Raw genomic sequence first — 19,134 nt, forward strand, 5'->3', positions numbered from 1 at the left:
AAAGTTCATAAAGCACAATTAGAAAAAGACTAATAAAGTATTGCTCTTTTGGAAGTGCTGTTAGAAAAAAGTGTCTTCTGTCTAAAAAGATCATGCCAGTACAGCTTAGGTTTGCAAAGCTGCATCTGAACAAACCACCAGACTTCTGGAACAATGTCCTTTGGAGCAACAAGACCATAATGGAAATATTTGATCATGATGTACAGCACTACATTTGGTGAAAACCAAACACAACATATCAGCGCAGAAAGTTCATACCATGTGGGAGCACAGTGATGGAAGGGTGATGATTTGGGATTGTTTTGCAGTAGAAGGGTCTGGACACTTTGGAATCATTGAGTCAACCATTAACTCTTCCGTAAACCAATGTATTCTAGAGTCAAATGTGAGGCCATCTGTCAAACAGTTAAAACCTTGTTGAAATTTGACAATGATCAATTGCACTGCTGCAAATCTGCAACAGAATGACAGAAAAAGAAAAGATGATGGTGTTGCAATGAACCAGTCAAAGTCCAGACCTCAATCTGACTAAATGCTGTGGTGGGTGAAGTCCAGAAACCTGAAGGAATTGAAGCAACATTGCCTTTACTTCTGCTAAATTCTACAAGTTATAACCTACAAGCAATCGGGTGTACTTCATTTTTTCGACTGATGGTAAAGCTTCACGAGAAAACTCCTTTTAACACCGCTGTTTTATGTGAAAAGTAAAAAAAAAAAAAATTACCAGAGCATAAAATATCTGAATACATAATATGTTCAGTGAAGTAGCTTGCATAGCAGTGATGACAAGGACTTAAGCTCACACAAATACAGTGTTAAACATTTACTAACTTCATTCATCAAGTTTAAAAAACAGCAACAGATGTCTTTGGTGTAATTTAATTTGTGGTGATTTAATGCATCTGTTTATTCTAGGAATCCATGCACAGTTCAGGCAAACGACTAAATGCATTAAATTATCCTATAAGCTAACAAAAACATGTTGTACATGCAGGACATAGTTTAACTGTAGTGGTTGAAATCCAGATTTAAAAAGCAGCTCTCAGGGAAGCTTTTTAGGGCCCCTTGTGGCGTGGAAGTTATCGATTTCACCCGGTTGTAATCTAACCTTGAGTACAGTACTGAGTCCGTTTTGGGGGAGCGTACATTATGTGGTAAACCGGCGCACTGGAAGCATCACTGTAAAAGGTCTCCTGGGAGCTCACTGCGGCCTTGCTGCGGGAGGTTATGATCTTTTCTTAAGCATTAAAATAATGGACTGTAACGAGATGACTCCTCCCGGTGCAAGCATCGCTCTGTAACGATAAAAAGAAGAACGAGTGAAGCAGAAATGTGACAGCACTTGTCAGGAGACTTCAGAGCACTGACAGCTCCCGGTTTGCCCGTGCAGGGGCACCAACACGGACGAGGAAACCCCGAGGATCACGGCCTCCTGTCCGGATGACACCGACAGGAGCCAGCCACACTGGTCTTTATAGCTAGCATTAGCTAAGCTAACAAATGTCTTCCCTGATTTCGAAATAATTGTAAATGGATAACTTAATACAGACAACTTTATTTGAGATGCGGGGAGCTCGGGGGTGTTAAGGAGTTTGCTGTCGCCGGTTGGACGGATAACATCCTTTCTGGGGTTGTGAGTGCTGTGAAAACTGCAAAAGGTTCTCCAGGTAAGACTTCTACTGTAGCTGGCGTTAGCTCGATTCATCACTTGACCCTAGCTAGTTTGGGCTGTGTAATAGGTTCAAATCCTACATTTTATAGGCAAAGTTTGAGTCGTTCTGCCGATTGGCATAGGATAAGCTGACAGTTGATGGGAGCGCATCGCTTTTGTGTTGTTGTTACCAGGATTTTGATTAGCACCTTTAGCTTTAGCCAAGTTTGGCATTCCTCGTCCACTCGATCGGTCAACAGTATCGAAACGGTTTTTTTCACCCACTATTATCAAGATGGTTTTGCTGAAAGGCTGCTCGAATTGGGGAGCTATGAGCCCATGGGATTGCTTTTGATGTTGAGATTGAGCTAGATAGTATTTCTGTTTAGGGAACTTGTGCTTTCTAGGATTGTTTTGATACACAAGTGAACGGGCTTGCTGGGCTGCCTGCTCAGAAATGAATATCATTATTTTATTATTATATTCTTTGGTGGTTTTTGAGCTATGACACGTCTCATATGTGCTCTCAGATTTAATTTCCTTTTTCTATTATTATTATTATTATTATTTTATTTTTTTTAAACCTATTTCTTGAAATTAATTTCAGAGTGTCACTTTAAGCAAATTTTCCCTGGTGTTTGTGTTTTGAGGAAAGCGTTCCTTTGAGCAGCAGGCTGTGACGTTTACTGATCAAATAATTGCCTAGGTTACCATGCAAATGTGACAAAAGGTGTTACATTTTCCCAGTCAGACCTCAAGCTTGTTGGGTCACTTCCCTAAATCAGAAAGTGCCACACAATTCAGTGTATGTCATTCTAACTCAAACCAGGTCTTCCACATAAGTTAAATATTTGTGGCTCAGGAGGTAAAGCAGGTCATCCACCAATCAGGAGGTCAGTAGTTCAATTCCTGGTTCCTCCAATGTGAAATCTGGGACGTTAGATTAAAAGTGCCTAGGTAAAAACAACTTGTGTGAATGAGACTTGTAATAAGAGAGTGCCCAAATTAACTAGAAAATTGCTATACAAGTACCAGTCCATTTACTGTTTATGTCTTACTTTCTAGGCATGATGGAAGGACTTCATAGCCAGGCTATCAGCCTGGATCCACGAAGGCAGGAGCTGCTTGAGGCTCGGTTCACTGGAGTCGGTGTGGCCAAGGTTGGAACATTTTAACATTGTAATGGTTGTTTTGTTGCTTAAAATGACAACAGTTGCAGGTACAGGTCATTTCTGTGGATGCTGGACTTGATGCATGTTGTTTTTGCTAAATTTTGCAATTCTTGCTGAATTAATTCCTGGAATTCATCCCACAACCCCACTGTGAGTGCAATTGGTTAGCACTCTTGTGTTAGTCTTTCAGTTGAGGTATGCTTAGAAGTCCTCTCTGTTTACAGTGTGCCCTCTGTTCAGGAGGTTTCTTCAGTGCTGTGATCTGTTTTCATGAGCTAAAGGTACAACAAGACAAGCTCTGTTTTGGCTGACACAGGAGCTGGCCGGCAGCTCTTTGTTTCAGTGGAGGATAGTGACACTTAAATGGCACAGCAGCTGAAGTTCACAGTATTGGCTGTGCTTTGCTGTACCCTGCTGTTGAACTGGGTATTAATAAGTGAGGGTGCACATCTGAGAAAATGGCAGCTCCTAATAAAGCAGCCATTTTTATTTATTTATATTTTAAATGCTCTTACCTATATTTCACTCTTAAATTTATTGTCAGGACTGCTTGCTGTGGTATAGGAGGATAAATGATGTAAGGCTGTGGGTATGATACCAGTGGTATACAGTGGATATAAAAAGTTTACACATCCCTGTTAAAATTGCAGGTTTTTGTGATGTTAACAGTGATACCATAAGTCATTTTCCCCACTTTTCCCACCTTTACCTTACTTAACTCAACTGAAAAACAAATATTAGATAGTACACCCTACACTTTGTTGAAGTACTGTTTTGATCCAAAGATTCAATATTCGTCTAAATATTGATTTAGATATATGCTTCAGGTGATTCTCGTGTTGAAAGGTGAAATTCGTCTTCATCTACAGCTTTCTGGCAGATGTCTTAAGGTTTTAAAAGCATGATACTGCTGCCACCATGCTTCAACATGCCACTTATTTATTTGTGTTGTTGATTTTTAGGTTTGTTTTGTTGTTTTCTTTCCCCCTTTTTTTTTTTTGTTTTTTTTTGTTTGGGGCTTTCTGTATGCATGTGTGGCCAGTCTCCTCAGATCAATGTAAATTTTCCACCCTTCTTAATTTTAAACTTGATGATTTAGCAAATTGTAGCTGGTCTTGGACATTTTTCTTTGTCAGAAATGGCTTCCGTCTTGCAACCCTACCCCATAGTCCTCACCGCCAGAATTTCCTGCAGCTCCTTCAGTGTTGCTGTAGGTCACTTGGTAGCCTCCCTGACCAGTTTTCATCTTGTCTTTTCATCACTGTTGTCCCATATTTCTGCCTTTTTATTTTTTTAATGACTGGCTTCACTGTGTTCCATGCTACATCCAATGCTGTGGACACTTATTTATTTATTTATTATAAACCTTTCTCTTGACTGATGCCTTTCAATGATAACATCTCTTTGATGCTTGGCTTTTGCTCTAGTTTGCAACGGAGTAAATGTTGGGAAAATCCTACTAGGGCAGCTGAACTTTATTTGGGGTTAATCAGGGTTTCTTTTAAAGTAAAGTGTGCGTGTTAGTCCCCATAGGGAAATAGTTCCTCTGCATTTAACCCATTCACCCAGTGAAGCAGTGGGCAGCCACCAGTGCAGCCCCCGGGGAGCAGTGTGTAGGGTCGGTACCTTGCTCAGGGGTACCTCAGGGTAGCCATTCAGTGGAGTCGAACCCCCGACCTTCCGATCATGGGGCCACCACTCTACCTACTGAGCTATCCCTGCCCTTAATTAATGGCAGCTGTGTACCCAAGAAGATTGATTGCTGTGATCTAATCAAAAGGTGCTTTAAGAAAGCATTAGTTTAAATGTGTGGACACTAATGCTGGTTATTGTACTTTTGTTTTTTGCTTTTTTTTTTTGTCTTCAATTAAATGACACATGTTATAGGTCACATTAAAGTTTGGAAATGAATGAATGGATGGATATATATATTTTTTGACATTATAGATATCCACTGTATGTCTTTGAGTGCTATTTAGGACGTTGCAGTCAAACTGTAGATGTTAATATAAAGGAATGAGAGGAGTTGTCTGCTATAGTTGTGACCTTGAAAAGCGTTAAGCTAGCAGGCCTTAAAAAGCATTAGCCTCCTGCCCCAGAAAGCCTGCTGTTTCTTCTTAGTCCCATCAGGCTGTGCAGAGTCTGGCCTTTAATGACCCTAACCAATTCAGCCAACTGGAAGTCAAGTGAAGATTAGCAAGGTGATGTGTGTAATGCGCACTCACAAGGGTCATAGTGTGACAGTTGTGAATTCTGCCATAGTGGTTGGTGTTTTATTTATTGTTTTTGTTTTTTTTGTTTTTAAAAAATAATACTGCACTGTAGAAATCTGCAATGAAATGAATTGGAGAGTAATGCTGACAGACTCTAAACAGGCCACAGACGTCTTTTGCTTTATCTCATGCATGCAGATCATTTAAATATCCCGTATCACACATTTTCAGTTCTGTCCATAAGAGTAGTTAATGATTAACCAATCGGGTCTTTGTCTCTCTTCTTTGCTGTAGAGTTCGGCCAACAGCGAATCATCCAACCAGTCTTTGTGCAGTGCAGGATCACTCAGTGACAAGGAACTGGAGGTTGGTTTTTGATTTTTGTGTGTGCAGCTCGCAGGTTTTCAGTATTAGTTGTTTCGAATTAGTTATGTATTTTGTGTAGTACATGCAGTAGTGTATGGAAACACTTTGGTATGGTGGAGTTTTGTGAATAATTTATCAACCTGGGTTTTTTTTGTTTTGTTTTTTTACACTTTAATTAAATAGTAACAGAATTTAATATTTAATGTGTTTAAAAGAAATTGAAAGAAAACCAATAATTAACCCAGAGAGAGAGGAAAAAATGCTTTTGTAAATTTTAGTTCATGCTTATGGATAAATGGGGAACCTAGCTGGCTTAAAGAAACTCACACAGACATGGGAAAACATGTAAAGCCCTCAGAGAAAGAATCATTATCCAGACTTAATCCTGAACCCTCTTGCTGTGACGCAATGAGGCACAGCAATAAGCCAGCATACCACCTCATAGGCAAATTTAAAAACCTGGTATGACTATAATATGACTGGAAGCACTACAAAGTTTACTAAATACTAAACTCGAATAAAAAAAACTGCTGTTAATGTTATTATATTTTTTCAAAAGTTTATTTTAACTAAGAGACTCGAACTTAAAGCTCTAAGACTTACATTTATACAGTTTCTTTGCTGTTAATGTGGTTAATTGATCAATTCTAAGCTGCTTTTTTGTGTTTGTCAGACACCAGAGAAGAAGCCCAATGACAGAAGCAGGAAGAGGAAAGGAGACACCTATGACAACAACAGCCAAGGCAAGTCCACATACATCTTATGTGTTTAAAGCAGAAATGCCTCTCTGTATTGGGAAATGATCAGCTGCTCAACTTTAAAGTGTTGCACCACTTTAAGTTTGGTGTTAAATAATTGTTTAAAAAAACTGGAGTCTTAAAATACAAAGTTGTAAGAGTCACATTTACGTTTCCTTTACTATAAAAGGCTGTTTTTGTTTACAGGAAAGGGAAGAGTGCAAAAAATGAGCGATTACTGCGATGTGAGTACAAACTGAAAGGACATAAGATGCTTTAGATTTGTTGAATGCATGGTTTCATTGATGCTCATTGTTTTCAGTTCTGAAGCTTTCCTCTTTCATACTCTTGTCCTGGTTATATCAGTACTGCCCTTCATTGATCCTTTGCTAAATAACCACTCTGTCCTCTTTGTTTCTTCTCTTTGTCCTGTGGTCAGTTTGCTGGTAGCAGCGGCTCTGGCACCAGTCCTGCTCGAAGCATCCCTATGCTGGTGCGCTCGTCTCCTCAACATTCACTGTCTAATCCTATGGTGAGCACAGCATTCGTCTCTGTTGCACCTTTAGCCAGTGTCAAAGTCAACCGATGGTTGTGAGTTTTCTTCTTTTCTGGGAGGACTAACTGGCACATCTTTGGTTTGTCTGCATCACTTAAGTCAGTGGTTTTAGTGAAATGGGAGCTAACTTTTCTAGTGCTGGTGTCATGCCTTCAGTTTTGGGCTTAACTGGCTGGGATTTAAAGCAGGGAACAGTCCGGAAGATCAATGTGTACATTACACGAAACATTTGCTCGCACTAAATGTGTAAGCTTCTCTGATGGCTGCATTATATAATTGATAACTTGGTTACATGCCATAACTTTCCCCCCAGCAACCAACAGCCCTGTAAGCAGTAATTTATGGCGTTGGGGTTCTAAATGAAAGGAGCAATAATTGACTTTCTGTGGCATCCTAGTCAGATGCCTGAACCACCTCAATTGGCTCCTTTCAATGTGGATTAGCAGCGTTATCCTCAACTCGGCAGACCGCTATCTGCAGCTGTTTCAGCAGGCCAATGCTCACCACTATCTGCCAGAGTAGAGCTTTTCTGGATCCGGAGCATATCCAGACCTTCACCAGTATTTAGTCCCATTATGTCTCCAAGGAAAGTTGTAATAAAACTACTATGGACTGTCAAAACATTTCTTTCTCATTCTTTTTTTTTTTTTTTTTTTGTAAATAAAATTCTCTCCACATTATGTTTTCCTTTTAATGCCTTTGAGCTTCTCTATAAACTGATGCTGTCTGTGAATCTGGGTCTGATATTTTGTCCCCCATGTTCCTCTACTTTTTCTTTCTTTCACTGAAATACAGCTTCAGCACAACAGTCCTTCGTCCACAGGATCAGCCCACACAGACTCTTCATCTTGCAGCTCTGTTAAAACAGCCCCCACACACTCCTATTCCCATAAAGCCATCCAGGTAACTGAGACTGACCCAAATCACTGCTTGACACCTTGACTTTTCTTCTTTTCTCTTTTTTTTTCCTTCATTATAATCTCAGTCATGTTGAAGCACGTCCCTGGTTTAAGTGTTCTGTAGAGTCTGACAAAACTTGTAAGGTTGCAACACTGCACACCTTGTTATGCCATTAAAAAAGTACAGTACAGTTGGGATGTGGATGCTAGAATTAAAAGGGCATTAAAGGTCTCACACTGCTGGTTTTCTGACATAATAGTTGCAACACATCCAGCTGTTCTTGTAAATTACACTAATTGGCCTGATTTAAAGGTCAGCACTTAAAAGTCACTTCTAATATTTGCGATACCAGTGGCTGATTTTGATTTAAATTTAAAATGATGGACTTCTTTGTTAGTGACCCAAGAGGTTTGTCCACCTTTTGAACGAGATGCTTACTGTGGGCTCGCTACCTTTTGATCTCCTTCCTCAGTCGGACCTGACGATCCTGAAACTGACAGCACTGGAGAAGAGCAAGAACTCTGACCTGGAGAAGAAGGAAGGGAGGATAGATGACCTGTTGAGGGTAAAATCAGCAGTTACTCAAATGTTTCTCTTAACAGATAGCTTGGACCATTGAAAATACAACTGTGAGACGAGTCATTATTGTCCAAATCTGTTGCTTTGTTTATTTGGCTAACAATGACAAATCTCTCAGTAATTAACCTTCACCAGTCCGCTTACAGCTCATCACGCTCGTTAACTTTTAAACGCCACTAGTTTGCTGACATTTACACCACTTTCATTTAAGCTACAAACTGAAATTCTGGCAGTTTTTCCCCATCGTGTCAGTTTAATAAGCGGCCTTGAATCCTTGCTGTAATGAGAATTGGTTGTCAGAGTGATGATGCGTGTTTTGGCAGGCAAACTGTGACTTGAGGCGGCAGGTGGACGAGCAGCAGAAGATGCTGGAGCGCTACAAGGAGAGACTAAACAAGTGTGTGACCATGAGCAAGAAGCTGCTAATTGAGAGGGTCGGTGTGAATATGAATTTGCACAAGTATGTTTACCTGATTTGGGACACCTCTGTAGTACAATGTGAAAACCAAAGAAGTCAGTTTATGCATGTAAGCATTGCCTGAATGTAACTTGTAAAAGGCTTTATGGTGATTTAAGGTGGAACTGAATAGTATTATTTGATAATAATATTTGATACTTCATATCCTCTAGGTTTTTTTTTTTGCTTTGTTTTGTTTTTTTGTGCCTACAATGTTTTACTCATTTATTTCTTTATTTGTGTTTGAAGTCAAGACAGGAGAAGATGGCATGCAGGGACAAGAGCATGCAGGACCGTCTACGCCTGGGTCACTTCACCACCGTACGCCACGGAGCTTCCTTCACTGAGCAGTGGACAGATGGATATGCCTTCCAGAATCTCATCAAGTCAGAACACAAATGGGCACAAGCGTACATTTAAATTGTTATTTATTTATTTATTTTTTCTATTCAGCATACAGAAATGCTTACGCCAGATTGTCCCTGCATGTTGTAGGCAGCAAGAGCGAATCAACTCTCAGCGGGAGGACATTGAGAGGCAGAGGAAGCTGCTGGGGAAGAGGAAACCTCCCTCCATGGCCCAAACGTTTCCACCCAACCTGGAGCACAACAAACGAAAAAGCAGAAGCAACGGCCAAGAGAGTGAAACGTACGGTTACAAGGAGCAGATCACTTTATTGTGTAATAAATGGTGGATTAATAAGCTTGTAGCCTGAATATAATGAGGTTTACTGGTCTGTGGGGGGCCAGTCATGCAGTTTTGTGGTGAGTGGTATTGATGGCTGTCAGTAAGCCGTTAACCTGAACCAGCATTGGGTGAAAAAAAATTTAGTAAGAGGTCAAATGCTGTATATTTAACTCTGTAGATCACAATTATTTAGACATTTAACATATTTTCTTCAGTAAAATCTCACGTTTTCTTTGCTTTCTGTTTTTAATATCTTGTTTATGTAATAATGCATTTCTGGCTCTCTGATCTCTCACAGGTTGTCACTGGCAGAGTATCGCGAGCAAGAGGAGATCTTCAAACTTCGAATCGGTCATCTTAAAAAGGTGCCAATGTTTCTTTTCGCTTTTGTTGTTGTTTTTCCCACTTTTTTTTCTTTCTTTCTTTTGGAGTCACCCGTTCAAACGATGAGGTAGGTGATAAATCTCTACACTTGTATGCAGGAAGAAGCAGAGATCCATGCAGAGCTGGACCAGTTGGAGCGTGTGAGAAATCTGCACATTCGAGAGCTTAAGAGAATCCATAATGAGGACAACTCGCAGTATGTATCATCCCAGTTTAACATGCCCTACTCAAGCTCTGTGGTGTCTTTTTAAAGCAACAAATACTTTAACAACGTGTTCCTTTGTAGATTTAAAGACCACCCCACACTGAATGACCGATATCTGCTGTTACAGCTCCTTGGAAGAGGTGGCTTTAGTGAAGTTTTTAAGGTAAGCCAGTGCTATTTACTTGGTTTCCATTCCTCATGAATACCTTTTTTGTTCCTTCTTTGTTTTCTAAACTTTGAGTGACGTACAGGAAGATAAGTCTTGCAACCCTTCTGTATGCAGTAAACAGCTACTGTAGAGAATTCAATGGGAAATTCAGGCTATTCAAGCTGCTTTGTATTGATGTGAAATGTACCTTTTTTTTTTTTTTACAGGCTTTTGATTTCACAGAGCAGAGGTACGTGGCCATTAAAATCCATCAACTCAACAAGAACTGGAGGGAAGAGAAGAAGGAAAACTACCACAAGTGAGTCTGCCGCTCTGTAAATGTGCTCTCTACGTGTTATTGTGTGATCGGAAATATTTCTTTTATTTATACTCAAGTGATTAATTCAGACTCATTAATTTTTTTTCGTTGCAGACACGCCTGTAGAGAATACAGAATCCACAAAGAACTCGATCATCCTAGAATAGTGAAACTTTACGACTATTTCTCGCTCAACACAGACTCGTAAGTGCTTCATTTCACATAAAGCTCACGATGTGGCACTAATGCGAATGCGATGATTATTTATAAGTGTTTGTTATTCGGTAGTGTTCAGGGCAAAAACTTCAATTTTTATTTTCTCATCTGTAGTTATTATGGATGTTTAAGAGCTTGGGTTTCAGTTGGAAGTTTGTTCTGTGTAGTTTGTAGTCTGTGGCAGTGGCTATGGAGGTGATGAGAGCCTTAGGTGACAATATTTAAGAATTACTTATTAACAATGATACTTTTTTTTTTTCTTCTTTTTTCATAGTAAATACTAGAAAATGTTAAAACTGCTTTGTTTGATGAAAAGAAATGGAAAGCAGAAGCTTTGAATATTTGAATACCATAAAATGAATCTATAGATTTCCAGTAATAATAATTTGGCAGATGCACATGATCTTTTTTTTGTTCATGTCTTTTGTAAACTTGGAAAGTGTTGCTGATATTATCACTTTTTATCACATCAGGCATCTTAGAATATGTTTGAACGTGTAGGTGATCATTGACGCCTTCACAGTTAACCCATGTGTTATCTAATCTGGTGCAGGTTCTGCACAGTACTCGAGTACTGTGAAGGCAATGACCTGGATTTCTACTTGAAGCAGAACAAATCGATGACGGAGAAGGAGGGCCGCTCCATCGTCATGCAGCTCGTCAATGCCCTCAAGTACCTCAATCAGATTCGGCCACCCATCATACACTACGACCTCAAGCCTGGTAATCTCACTGAGTTTTATGGGCAACACACAAATGTGTTTTCTATTCTAAACATAAAAGATCTCTGGCTATGTTTACAGTGTAGGACTCGTGATGCTTGTGAACCCTCATTTTACGTGTTCTGTCACCAGGGAACATCCTGTTGGTCAACGGCACAGCTTGCGGAGAGATAAAGATCACAGATTTTGGTCTCTCCAAGATCATGGACGATGACAGCTACAACTCTGCAGATGGCATGGAGCTGACCTCACAGGGAGCAGGGACCTACTGGTACACATAGACACTTTGCACTGTATTTAGTCACCAAGCAACCAGGATGACTACGCAGGTTTAGCAGATGTGCAACGGTTTCACAGTAATGCTGCTAACTCAATTTTAATTCTGTATTCAGCAAGCAGTTTGAGAATAAAGAAAGATCAGAAAAAAACTTTTTTCTCTGATTTGTTATTTTTGTTTGTCTTGCTTACAGGTATCTACCACCTGAGTGCTTTGTAGTGGGCAAGGAGCCCCCTAAAATATCCAACAAAGTGGACGTTTGGTCAGTAGGGGTCATCTTCTACCAGAGCTTGTATGGACGCAAGGTAACCACTAATCTATATTACAGTAGTTGTCAGGTTTCTGTTTTGTTTTTGAATAAATGAACTTAACAAGTCTGTAACTTGATCTTTTTCAAGCCGTTTGGTCATAACCAGTCGCAGCAGGATATCCTGCAAGAAAACACGATACTAAAAGCCACCGAGGTGCAGTTTCCCCCCAAACCTGCAGTCACCACAGAAGCAAAGGTCTGGTATTCATTTCTTTGAAACTGCAACAAACTTGTTGACCAGTTGGCATAACTATCTGCACAGTGCATTACATATGTTGCATTAACAGAACAGCAGTTAGCCTGAGAATTTAAAAAAAAAAAAAAAAAGTGTGTTCAGCTATAATGAGTCACTTTTTGTCACGGTTTCCCTTTACAGGCCTTCATTCGACGTTGCTTGGCTTACCACAAAGAGGACAGGGTGGATGTGCTGCAGTTGGCCAGTGACCCCTTCCTCATGCCCCACATCCGAAAAGCCCTGGGCAGCAGCACACCTCCAGCACCTCCCATTCCTTCCACCTCCAGCTGCTACAGCAGCAGTGCCTCCAATTCGAGCTAGCTGAAAGAAACTAGAACAAAACCCCAAAGCCACATGGAGACGTTACACCCTTGATGGAGCTCCTCCTTTGCTCTCTTCATGGCAAGAAAGCAGAGCGCATGATGGGAAGGAGGCATCTTAAAAGAGTGAATGGAACCAAAATAATCTATGGTGTGGCGTTGTAGTAGAATATGTGCCCACCACTGTTATTCAAGTGGTGTAAATGTGCCAGCCTCTGGCTGCGGGCTCAGTAGAACCCAAAGAATTGCCCATATGCATGCACTAACAAAACTTTGGCTCATTTCAAGAGGCTTTTTTACATGACGAATATATGAAGCACCTGAAAAATTGCATAACTGTGACAGGCTCAGAGGTATGCTATGTGTGGAAAATCTCTTGCCTATACTCCTAAAAGGCTTTGAAGAGGAAGCATAAATTAAATGTCACCCCATACTGCTTGAAATACATCGTCTATCAAAGTATTTTCAGATTAATAGTTGTCCGTTTTAAATGTGTTCTGATAGAATTGAACCTGGAACTTTTTTTTTAGGAAGGGCTCCGAGTGATGAGGAGTGACTGATGACCAAAGTTCGAGGCCTGTCGTCATGACGTGGCTTCTTTAAAAGGTCATAAATGACTTGACATAGAAGAGGGCTGACTCTAGAAGACTGACTTGTTTGACCAATTTGAAATATTTTACTTGATAACTGGAATTCAGCTTATTTTAATTGTTAAGTCCATATTTTTCCATGAGATTCACCCCCACCTCTAACGCTGTTAAACTTGAATGGTGTGTGGGTGGTGACTGAGTGATTGTTGTGATGCGAGGTAAGATTAAACTGAATTGATGAAACCATTAAAAAAACAAAAGAATATTTGGTTAACTGTGTGGTGTCTCGCTTCATTTTGGGAAATTGTGCAAACTTTTTTTATATTAAGTTCAAACATCAATGTGATTTAATATATGCAATCTTAAAAAAAAAAGCTCCAGATATTTTCTTCCAAACAGTTTTATTAAGTCATTTGGTACAGAGTATGAACACAAGGCTGAAGCATCAGTGCACCTCCAGCAGTTATGTGTATGATAAATCTGGTAATTGCATTCAATGTTAATGAAATACTGACTTGTTGAATACTAAAATCTACTCCAACTATCACACAGCCTTTAAATTTTAATAGGTGAGGGGCAACAGGAAGTGGACAATACATCAAACTTACAAATATTGAAAGCATATCGTGGTATTAACAAAGCAGGCAAGAACTAAATGAAACATCATCCTGCTTAATTTGAGGGGGATATCTACAACTGTATTAATTTTCTTTATTTTTAGTGAACCAACAATTTTAAATCTCCCTGTTGCAGCAAAATAGACTTTAATGGATTTTCTGTAACTTGTTTAAAAAAAAAAAAAAAAAAAGGGCTCGATATCACTCAAAGCTTTTTGCTGTATAGTGCAGACTTAACCATTCTTTTCCTTTGGCTAAAGTATCCAAATATATATTGCATGATATTCCTTCAACAGATGTGAATGTGACTAATCAAATATTGACACTGTCCAGCTGCTTTATCTGTTGTAGAACTGTGAGGTAACCCAAGCCAGTCCCCACTTCAGATTGGTTAACATAAACTTGAGCGCTTTCGTCCACTGCTCCTCAGAGTTAAACTGAGTTTTGATGGAGTAGGAGCCTCCGCTGCCACCCGTATCTTCGATCTTGCCCTTCTCCACATCCATTCTGAGGTATGAGGGAGAAAAAAGTCAAGACTAGTTTCTAAGTTTATAAATATAACACTGAATCTGAACTTAAATCAAAAACCTGGGAAATGTAACATTCCTGAGTCACAAATTTAATATGTTCACAGAGGCTGAAATGCTTATTACACCGGAGTATCCAAAGTTTCCCCGATTTGCTTACATTGAACCAAAGGCCACATGTCTGTATTCACAGTACAGAGTTTAAGTTTATGAAGGATCAGTCTGTTAAAGAATGAATATGATTTGGGATATTCCAACCTTGATGTACTAGCAGGGAACAACTAAAGTGTAGATTTTCACGTTGGTTCCGAGTGTGGGGTCGAAGCTTGCCTAAACTTGCTTATTTGACTAAGATGCTAATAATAAAGGTTCACTTGTGTAGAATAGGGCTGACATTGGACCAGAATTTACATTCAAACTACCGGTACATGTATATTTATAAATTCATTTTAAATGGCCCATAGATGTGCTACACAATGAGCACACAGAAATTTACAATACACACATAATGCTGATATCTGACCTGTAGGGGAGGCAGAAGCCAGTGTCTCCTTTTTCCACCTCCTCTTTGAACTGTTGGACACAGTCCAGGAAGGCCACCATGGCATGATCGAACTTATTGTCCCAGAAGAACCTCAGTCCACCTGAGCAGTACAGTGGGAGCTCCTGAAAACACAATGGTAGACAAAAAATGGCAGAATAAGAACCTGGACAACTGTTTAAATAAGCACAGGAGAGCCGGGTGTAAGAATGAACTACCTTTGACTTGTCTGTCAGTGACTCCAAGTATGAGTGGTTTCCATATGGGACAAGACGATATCTGAGGGGACAAAGTAGAGTTTGAGCTAGTTTATTGCACTTCAGACTAACAGAAGATTAACTGGAAACCGCACTAAATTTTAGTGATTCGAGGCTGGGATTCATTAAGGTTACAGAACTAAGACATTTAGACAGACAATGAGCACAGCAAATTACAAGAAAATTATCATTCCAGGACAAAATAATAGCGAATAATTCAATCTTGTCAACTAAAACATGATTTGCAAACATTATTGAGAGAATGTAAATCTGTAAGAAACCAAGTAAGTGATGTAATAAAGCTATGTAGGCATGTAGATATGGTAAAGAAAACCTGGCGAAGTTCTCGCTGAGCATCAGAATTAGAAAGAAAAGTGATTTAAGAGACTTTAAACGTGATGTGCTTCTTGGTGCCAGACAGCCTAGTCTGACTATTTTAGAAACTGCTGATCTACTGAGATTTTCGTCCCAGATCACCATGTCTATGGTTGGTTTTAAAAAGACAAAATTAAAAATTCATCCCATCTCTCTCTCTCTCAAGCTGCTGCAGCACTGTCCTTGAGGTGTTTGGTATATCCTTTTCAACGCTCCACTGTTGCTGACTATATCCACAGTTACTGACAGCTGCTTCCATCAGCATAAAGCTCCATGTGAAAACCTCAAATAATCTTAAACATATCAATGAGTTCACTGTACACAAATGGCCTCCACAGTCACCAGATCGTAATCAAAGATCATCCAAGAAGACTTCCATCATGTAGCCAACAAGCAACAGGAACCATGTGACGCTATCATGTCAATATGGACCAAAATAGCCAATGAATGTTACCAGTACCTTGTTGAATCTATGCCACAAAAAAGAGGGTCCAACATTATACTGACAATCTGTACCTAATAAAGGGGCTGGCGAGTGTGTTTTAAGCTCAACAGCAAATGGTGAAGAAAGCAAGTTAAATTAAGCGTGTACCTCTGAAAGCGCAGCCCCATTTTGTTGGCGAGAGCGTGCAGCAGAAGCACCGTCTGTCCCCAGGCTGCGTTGATCTCGTTCCACTCCACCGGGACGCTGGGGAGTCGGCCCAGGCGGAAGTTGTTGATGGTACCAAACTGGCCGCTGTGCCTGGAAAAAGAGGAGAAACGAGTCGGATTCTCAGCCAATAGGCTCGTCTCATAGTCTGTGTTAAAGATTTGAAAGTCAACATTGATTTAAGGACCTAAATTATTTCTTAGCATACACAACAATGTGTTTGCCACCGTGTGTTTGTGTGTGTGTGTGTGTACCAGATGTGAAATGTAGCATTGAAAACGTTGGTCTTTTTCAGGCGGTCTAGCTGAATCTGGCAGTAGCGCATCTGGTTATCAACACTCTTGAGCTCATCATCCAGCTCTAGCTGCTGCCGTTTAAACTCGCTGTACTCCTTCTGGTATCTTTAGAAAGGGGAAGACAGAGGAGTTAGGTGCTGTATCATTTAAAATACACCCATCACCTGTCTACACCATTGCTAGCTCACTCACTGTAGCTCCTCTGTGTCAAGCTGCTGAGCTTGGATCCTGCTCTGGGCCAGGTCTTGGGCCACAGTAGCCCTCTGCTCCTCCACAGCCTCCAGCTCCTGAACCAGTTTTTCCTCATCCTCTTTGAGCTGCTGTAGCTCTGCCAACAGGGTCTCCTCATCCTCCACCTGCAGGTGCGATAGCAGCTCCAGACACTGCCTAGAAATACATTCACAAACATTTGGAATCAGCACTTTAAGTGGTTCTCAGTACTGGGCAGCTGCTTAGGCTGGATCCTCATTCTTGTGCTCACTTGTAATTCTGGCATTCGTTCTCTGTGATGTTGAGCTGCGTGTCTAGGTGGTCCAGCAGAGTGTCGGTACATTCCTCGCACAGTGGGTGGTCCACATCTGTCTGGCCCGACATGATGTCGAACAGGTCACTGGTTACCTTGGTGGGATATGATCAGAGGCAAAGCTTATTTGGTTTTGTCACACAGATAATACACCGTGAAATCAATGCATGTTTGTCACCTTCAGTCTACGACTGAGGTTTTCCATGGTGCCGCCATCAGATGCATCTCCAATGAGTGTGAAGCTGTTGGCGCTCTCTGTTGACATCATTCTGAGGAAAAGCACGCCATTCAAGATTAAGCAATTCTGTCAGCTTTGTTGGACATGCAAGTAAAAAAAAAAAAAAAAAAAAAAAAAGAGTTGGGTGCTCACCGTGCAGGAGGGATGTATTTTCTCGAAACTCCATCCTGCTTGTTTTCAACAAATGTTTCCTGTGAAAAGAATCCAAGTCTAAGAGTCAAACAAATTTTTCAACAGCATATTTTCACATAAAACTGAAATAATTATTTGTTTTTCATCTTTGAAAACCAAGAGTGACAGGGCCAGAATAGCACTTAATACAGTTATAACAAACAGCACCACCAGATACATCTGTATCTGTAACTAAGGGAATACAAATGAGACAACACAACACTAAAAGCAATCACACTATTCAGTAGTACATCCTCTACACACAGTAAACAGCAATGAGACTCTCAAGTCCATTTATAAGTTATTCCAGGAGAGACAGAGAGCTAATACAGCCTTTATACACTGCGCAAAAAAAAGGAAAACTTTGAAAACATATCAGATTTCAATGGAGGAAAATAACTGGATATAATCATGCCACACCTTTTTACGTAAATGAAAATTATCTGGTATTCTTCAGAGGCCTGATTTCAAAAACACATGAAAATCAAACTGAAAAAAGTAGCATGAGCTAGTCCATTTTGCTTAAATTTATTTGCAGCAACTCTTAATGGTACTCAGTTTATATAGTCCCCATCTGCTCCAATGAATGCCTGACGAAGTTAGACTGCTCCTCCCACAAATAGATCAGAAAGTCTGAAGTTTCATTGGCTTTGATTATACTTTGATTAAAAATCCTTTACTTTTTCTTTTTAATAATGTATTACACAGAGCAGTTTCCAGCTCGGCATTAACCTACCTCTGGTGCCGTCTCCACTCCGCTGTTGTCAGACTGTTTGCTGGGGGTCACTGAGACTATTGGAGCTGACGAGGAAGAGGAGGAAAGAGGTCATACATAGGGCGACAAATGGAGCAGGTTCAACATCAAATACGGCGATTAAACATACCAATAAGCTCCTGGATGGTGACCCGATCGAGAACATTGAAGGATGTGTCCAGTTTCAGCGGCTGGGAGCAGCGCTGACACACAAAGCTCACCTGCATGGTGGTGCTCGACGTTTTGGAGCCCTCCATCGCTGGCTAAAAACAAAAAACAAGTTAATAAGTAAAACCACGTTTCATTTTAAATTAACGACTATCTCCTCATGTAGGAACGCTTCGACTAGTGACGAAGGTTAAAAGCAGCGCATAAACACTTGTCTAGTCACCGTTTACTTGCTAGCTAGTTAGCTGTTTGGCTAAACACTTGCTAACAGCAGGTTGGGTACAGCCAAACCATAAGTTTGGCAGGTAGTTTTTGTGTAGCATACAACCAGGGTGTAAAAGCACAAAAGAGACTCACTGTCGTGTGTGATAATTAAACGCTACAGCATTATAATCCTAATGCTGCGTCCTAAAGGGACTCCATCCCGCCTCCACTTCCTTATTGTTGTTTACGGCGGTTTTGACGTCATGTTAAAAGTTAGTCACGTGAGAAAGCAAGAGCCCTTGTGTTACTGTGATTTATCATTAGTAAACGTATTAATATTAAGATATACTTTATCAGTCCCGTTGTTGCCATATTCACATTATTACAGCTGTAATGTTTTATTGTTTATTATTTCGCATTTATTGCTGGACAGAGTAGAATAAATAGATATAGATTGATAAAAATTGATAATAGATAGATGCAGCTTGAGCAATCCCAAGAATACTACACAACAACAGAAAAATGTACACTATACAGTACTATAAGTACAATTTTAACCACAAAGACATACACATAGAGAGAGAGAGAGAGAGAGAGGAGAGTTGAATATTACTGACTGGATACCAGTGCAGATTTGTTTATCAGTCCCCAATGTGTGTATGTTTGTATTAACATATGTAAGTATATATGTGGTCTAACGGTGGCTGGGAGGAAAGACCTTTACACACCGTGGATGCAGGAGCCTGTCACTGAAAGGTTTACTTCAAAGA

At 40.2% G+C, this 19,134-nt stretch overlaps 2 protein-coding genes across 3 annotated transcripts; one reads left to right on the plus strand and one right to left on the minus strand.

Annotated features, from left to right (window-relative positions):
- Positions 1-1,111: 1,111 nt before the first annotated feature.
- On the plus strand, positions 1,112-13,309 carry LOC146663633 (serine/threonine-protein kinase tousled-like 2). Of its 2 annotated transcripts, none has more exons than XM_085416479.1 (21): positions 1,112-1,667; positions 2,717-2,811; positions 5,331-5,402; positions 6,076-6,145; positions 6,347-6,384; positions 6,579-6,671; positions 7,491-7,598; positions 8,068-8,160; positions 8,498-8,608; positions 8,881-9,041; positions 9,127-9,279; positions 9,617-9,683; positions 9,801-9,898; positions 9,989-10,070; positions 10,283-10,374; positions 10,489-10,578; positions 11,144-11,313; positions 11,445-11,583; positions 11,783-11,894; positions 11,988-12,095; positions 12,276-13,309. In XM_085416479.1, the coding sequence occupies exons 2-21, from the start codon at positions 2,719-2,721 to the stop codon at positions 12,453-12,455; spliced, it is 2,130 nt and encodes a 709-aa protein (XP_085272605.1). In that variant the 5' UTR covers positions 1,112-1,667; positions 2,717-2,718; the 3' UTR covers positions 12,456-13,309. The 2 variants fall into 2 exon arrangements, with proteins under 2 accessions (XP_085272605.1, XP_085272606.1); XM_085416480.1 differs by having other exon boundaries at positions 1,114-1,667; positions 8,881-9,017.
- Positions 13,310-13,816: 507 nt separating this feature from the next.
- On the minus strand, positions 13,817-18,624 carry becn1 (beclin 1, autophagy related). Its single transcript, XM_085416481.1, has 12 exons — positions 18,518-18,624; positions 18,123-18,255; positions 17,975-18,039; positions 17,200-17,258; positions 17,008-17,098; positions 16,788-16,924; positions 16,499-16,693; positions 16,265-16,411; positions 15,954-16,103; positions 14,948-15,008; positions 14,712-14,854; positions 13,817-14,168 (listed from the first exon to the last, which is right to left on the minus strand). Exons 2-12 carry the CDS (start codon positions 18,247-18,249, stop codon positions 14,000-14,002), a joined length of 1,344 nt encoding a protein of 447 aa, XP_085272607.1. The 5' UTR covers positions 18,250-18,255; positions 18,518-18,624; the 3' UTR covers positions 13,817-13,999.
- Positions 18,625-19,134: the final 510 nt, after the last annotated feature.

The sequence above is a fragment of the Rhamphochromis longiceps genome, linkage group LG8 (assembly GCF_057381845.1).
Source record: "Rhamphochromis longiceps isolate RC_006_pf linkage group LG8, R_longiceps_female_GT1.1, whole genome shotgun sequence".
In the NCBI taxonomy this organism is placed as follows: domain Eukaryota; kingdom Metazoa; phylum Chordata; class Actinopteri; order Cichliformes; family Cichlidae; genus Rhamphochromis; species Rhamphochromis longiceps.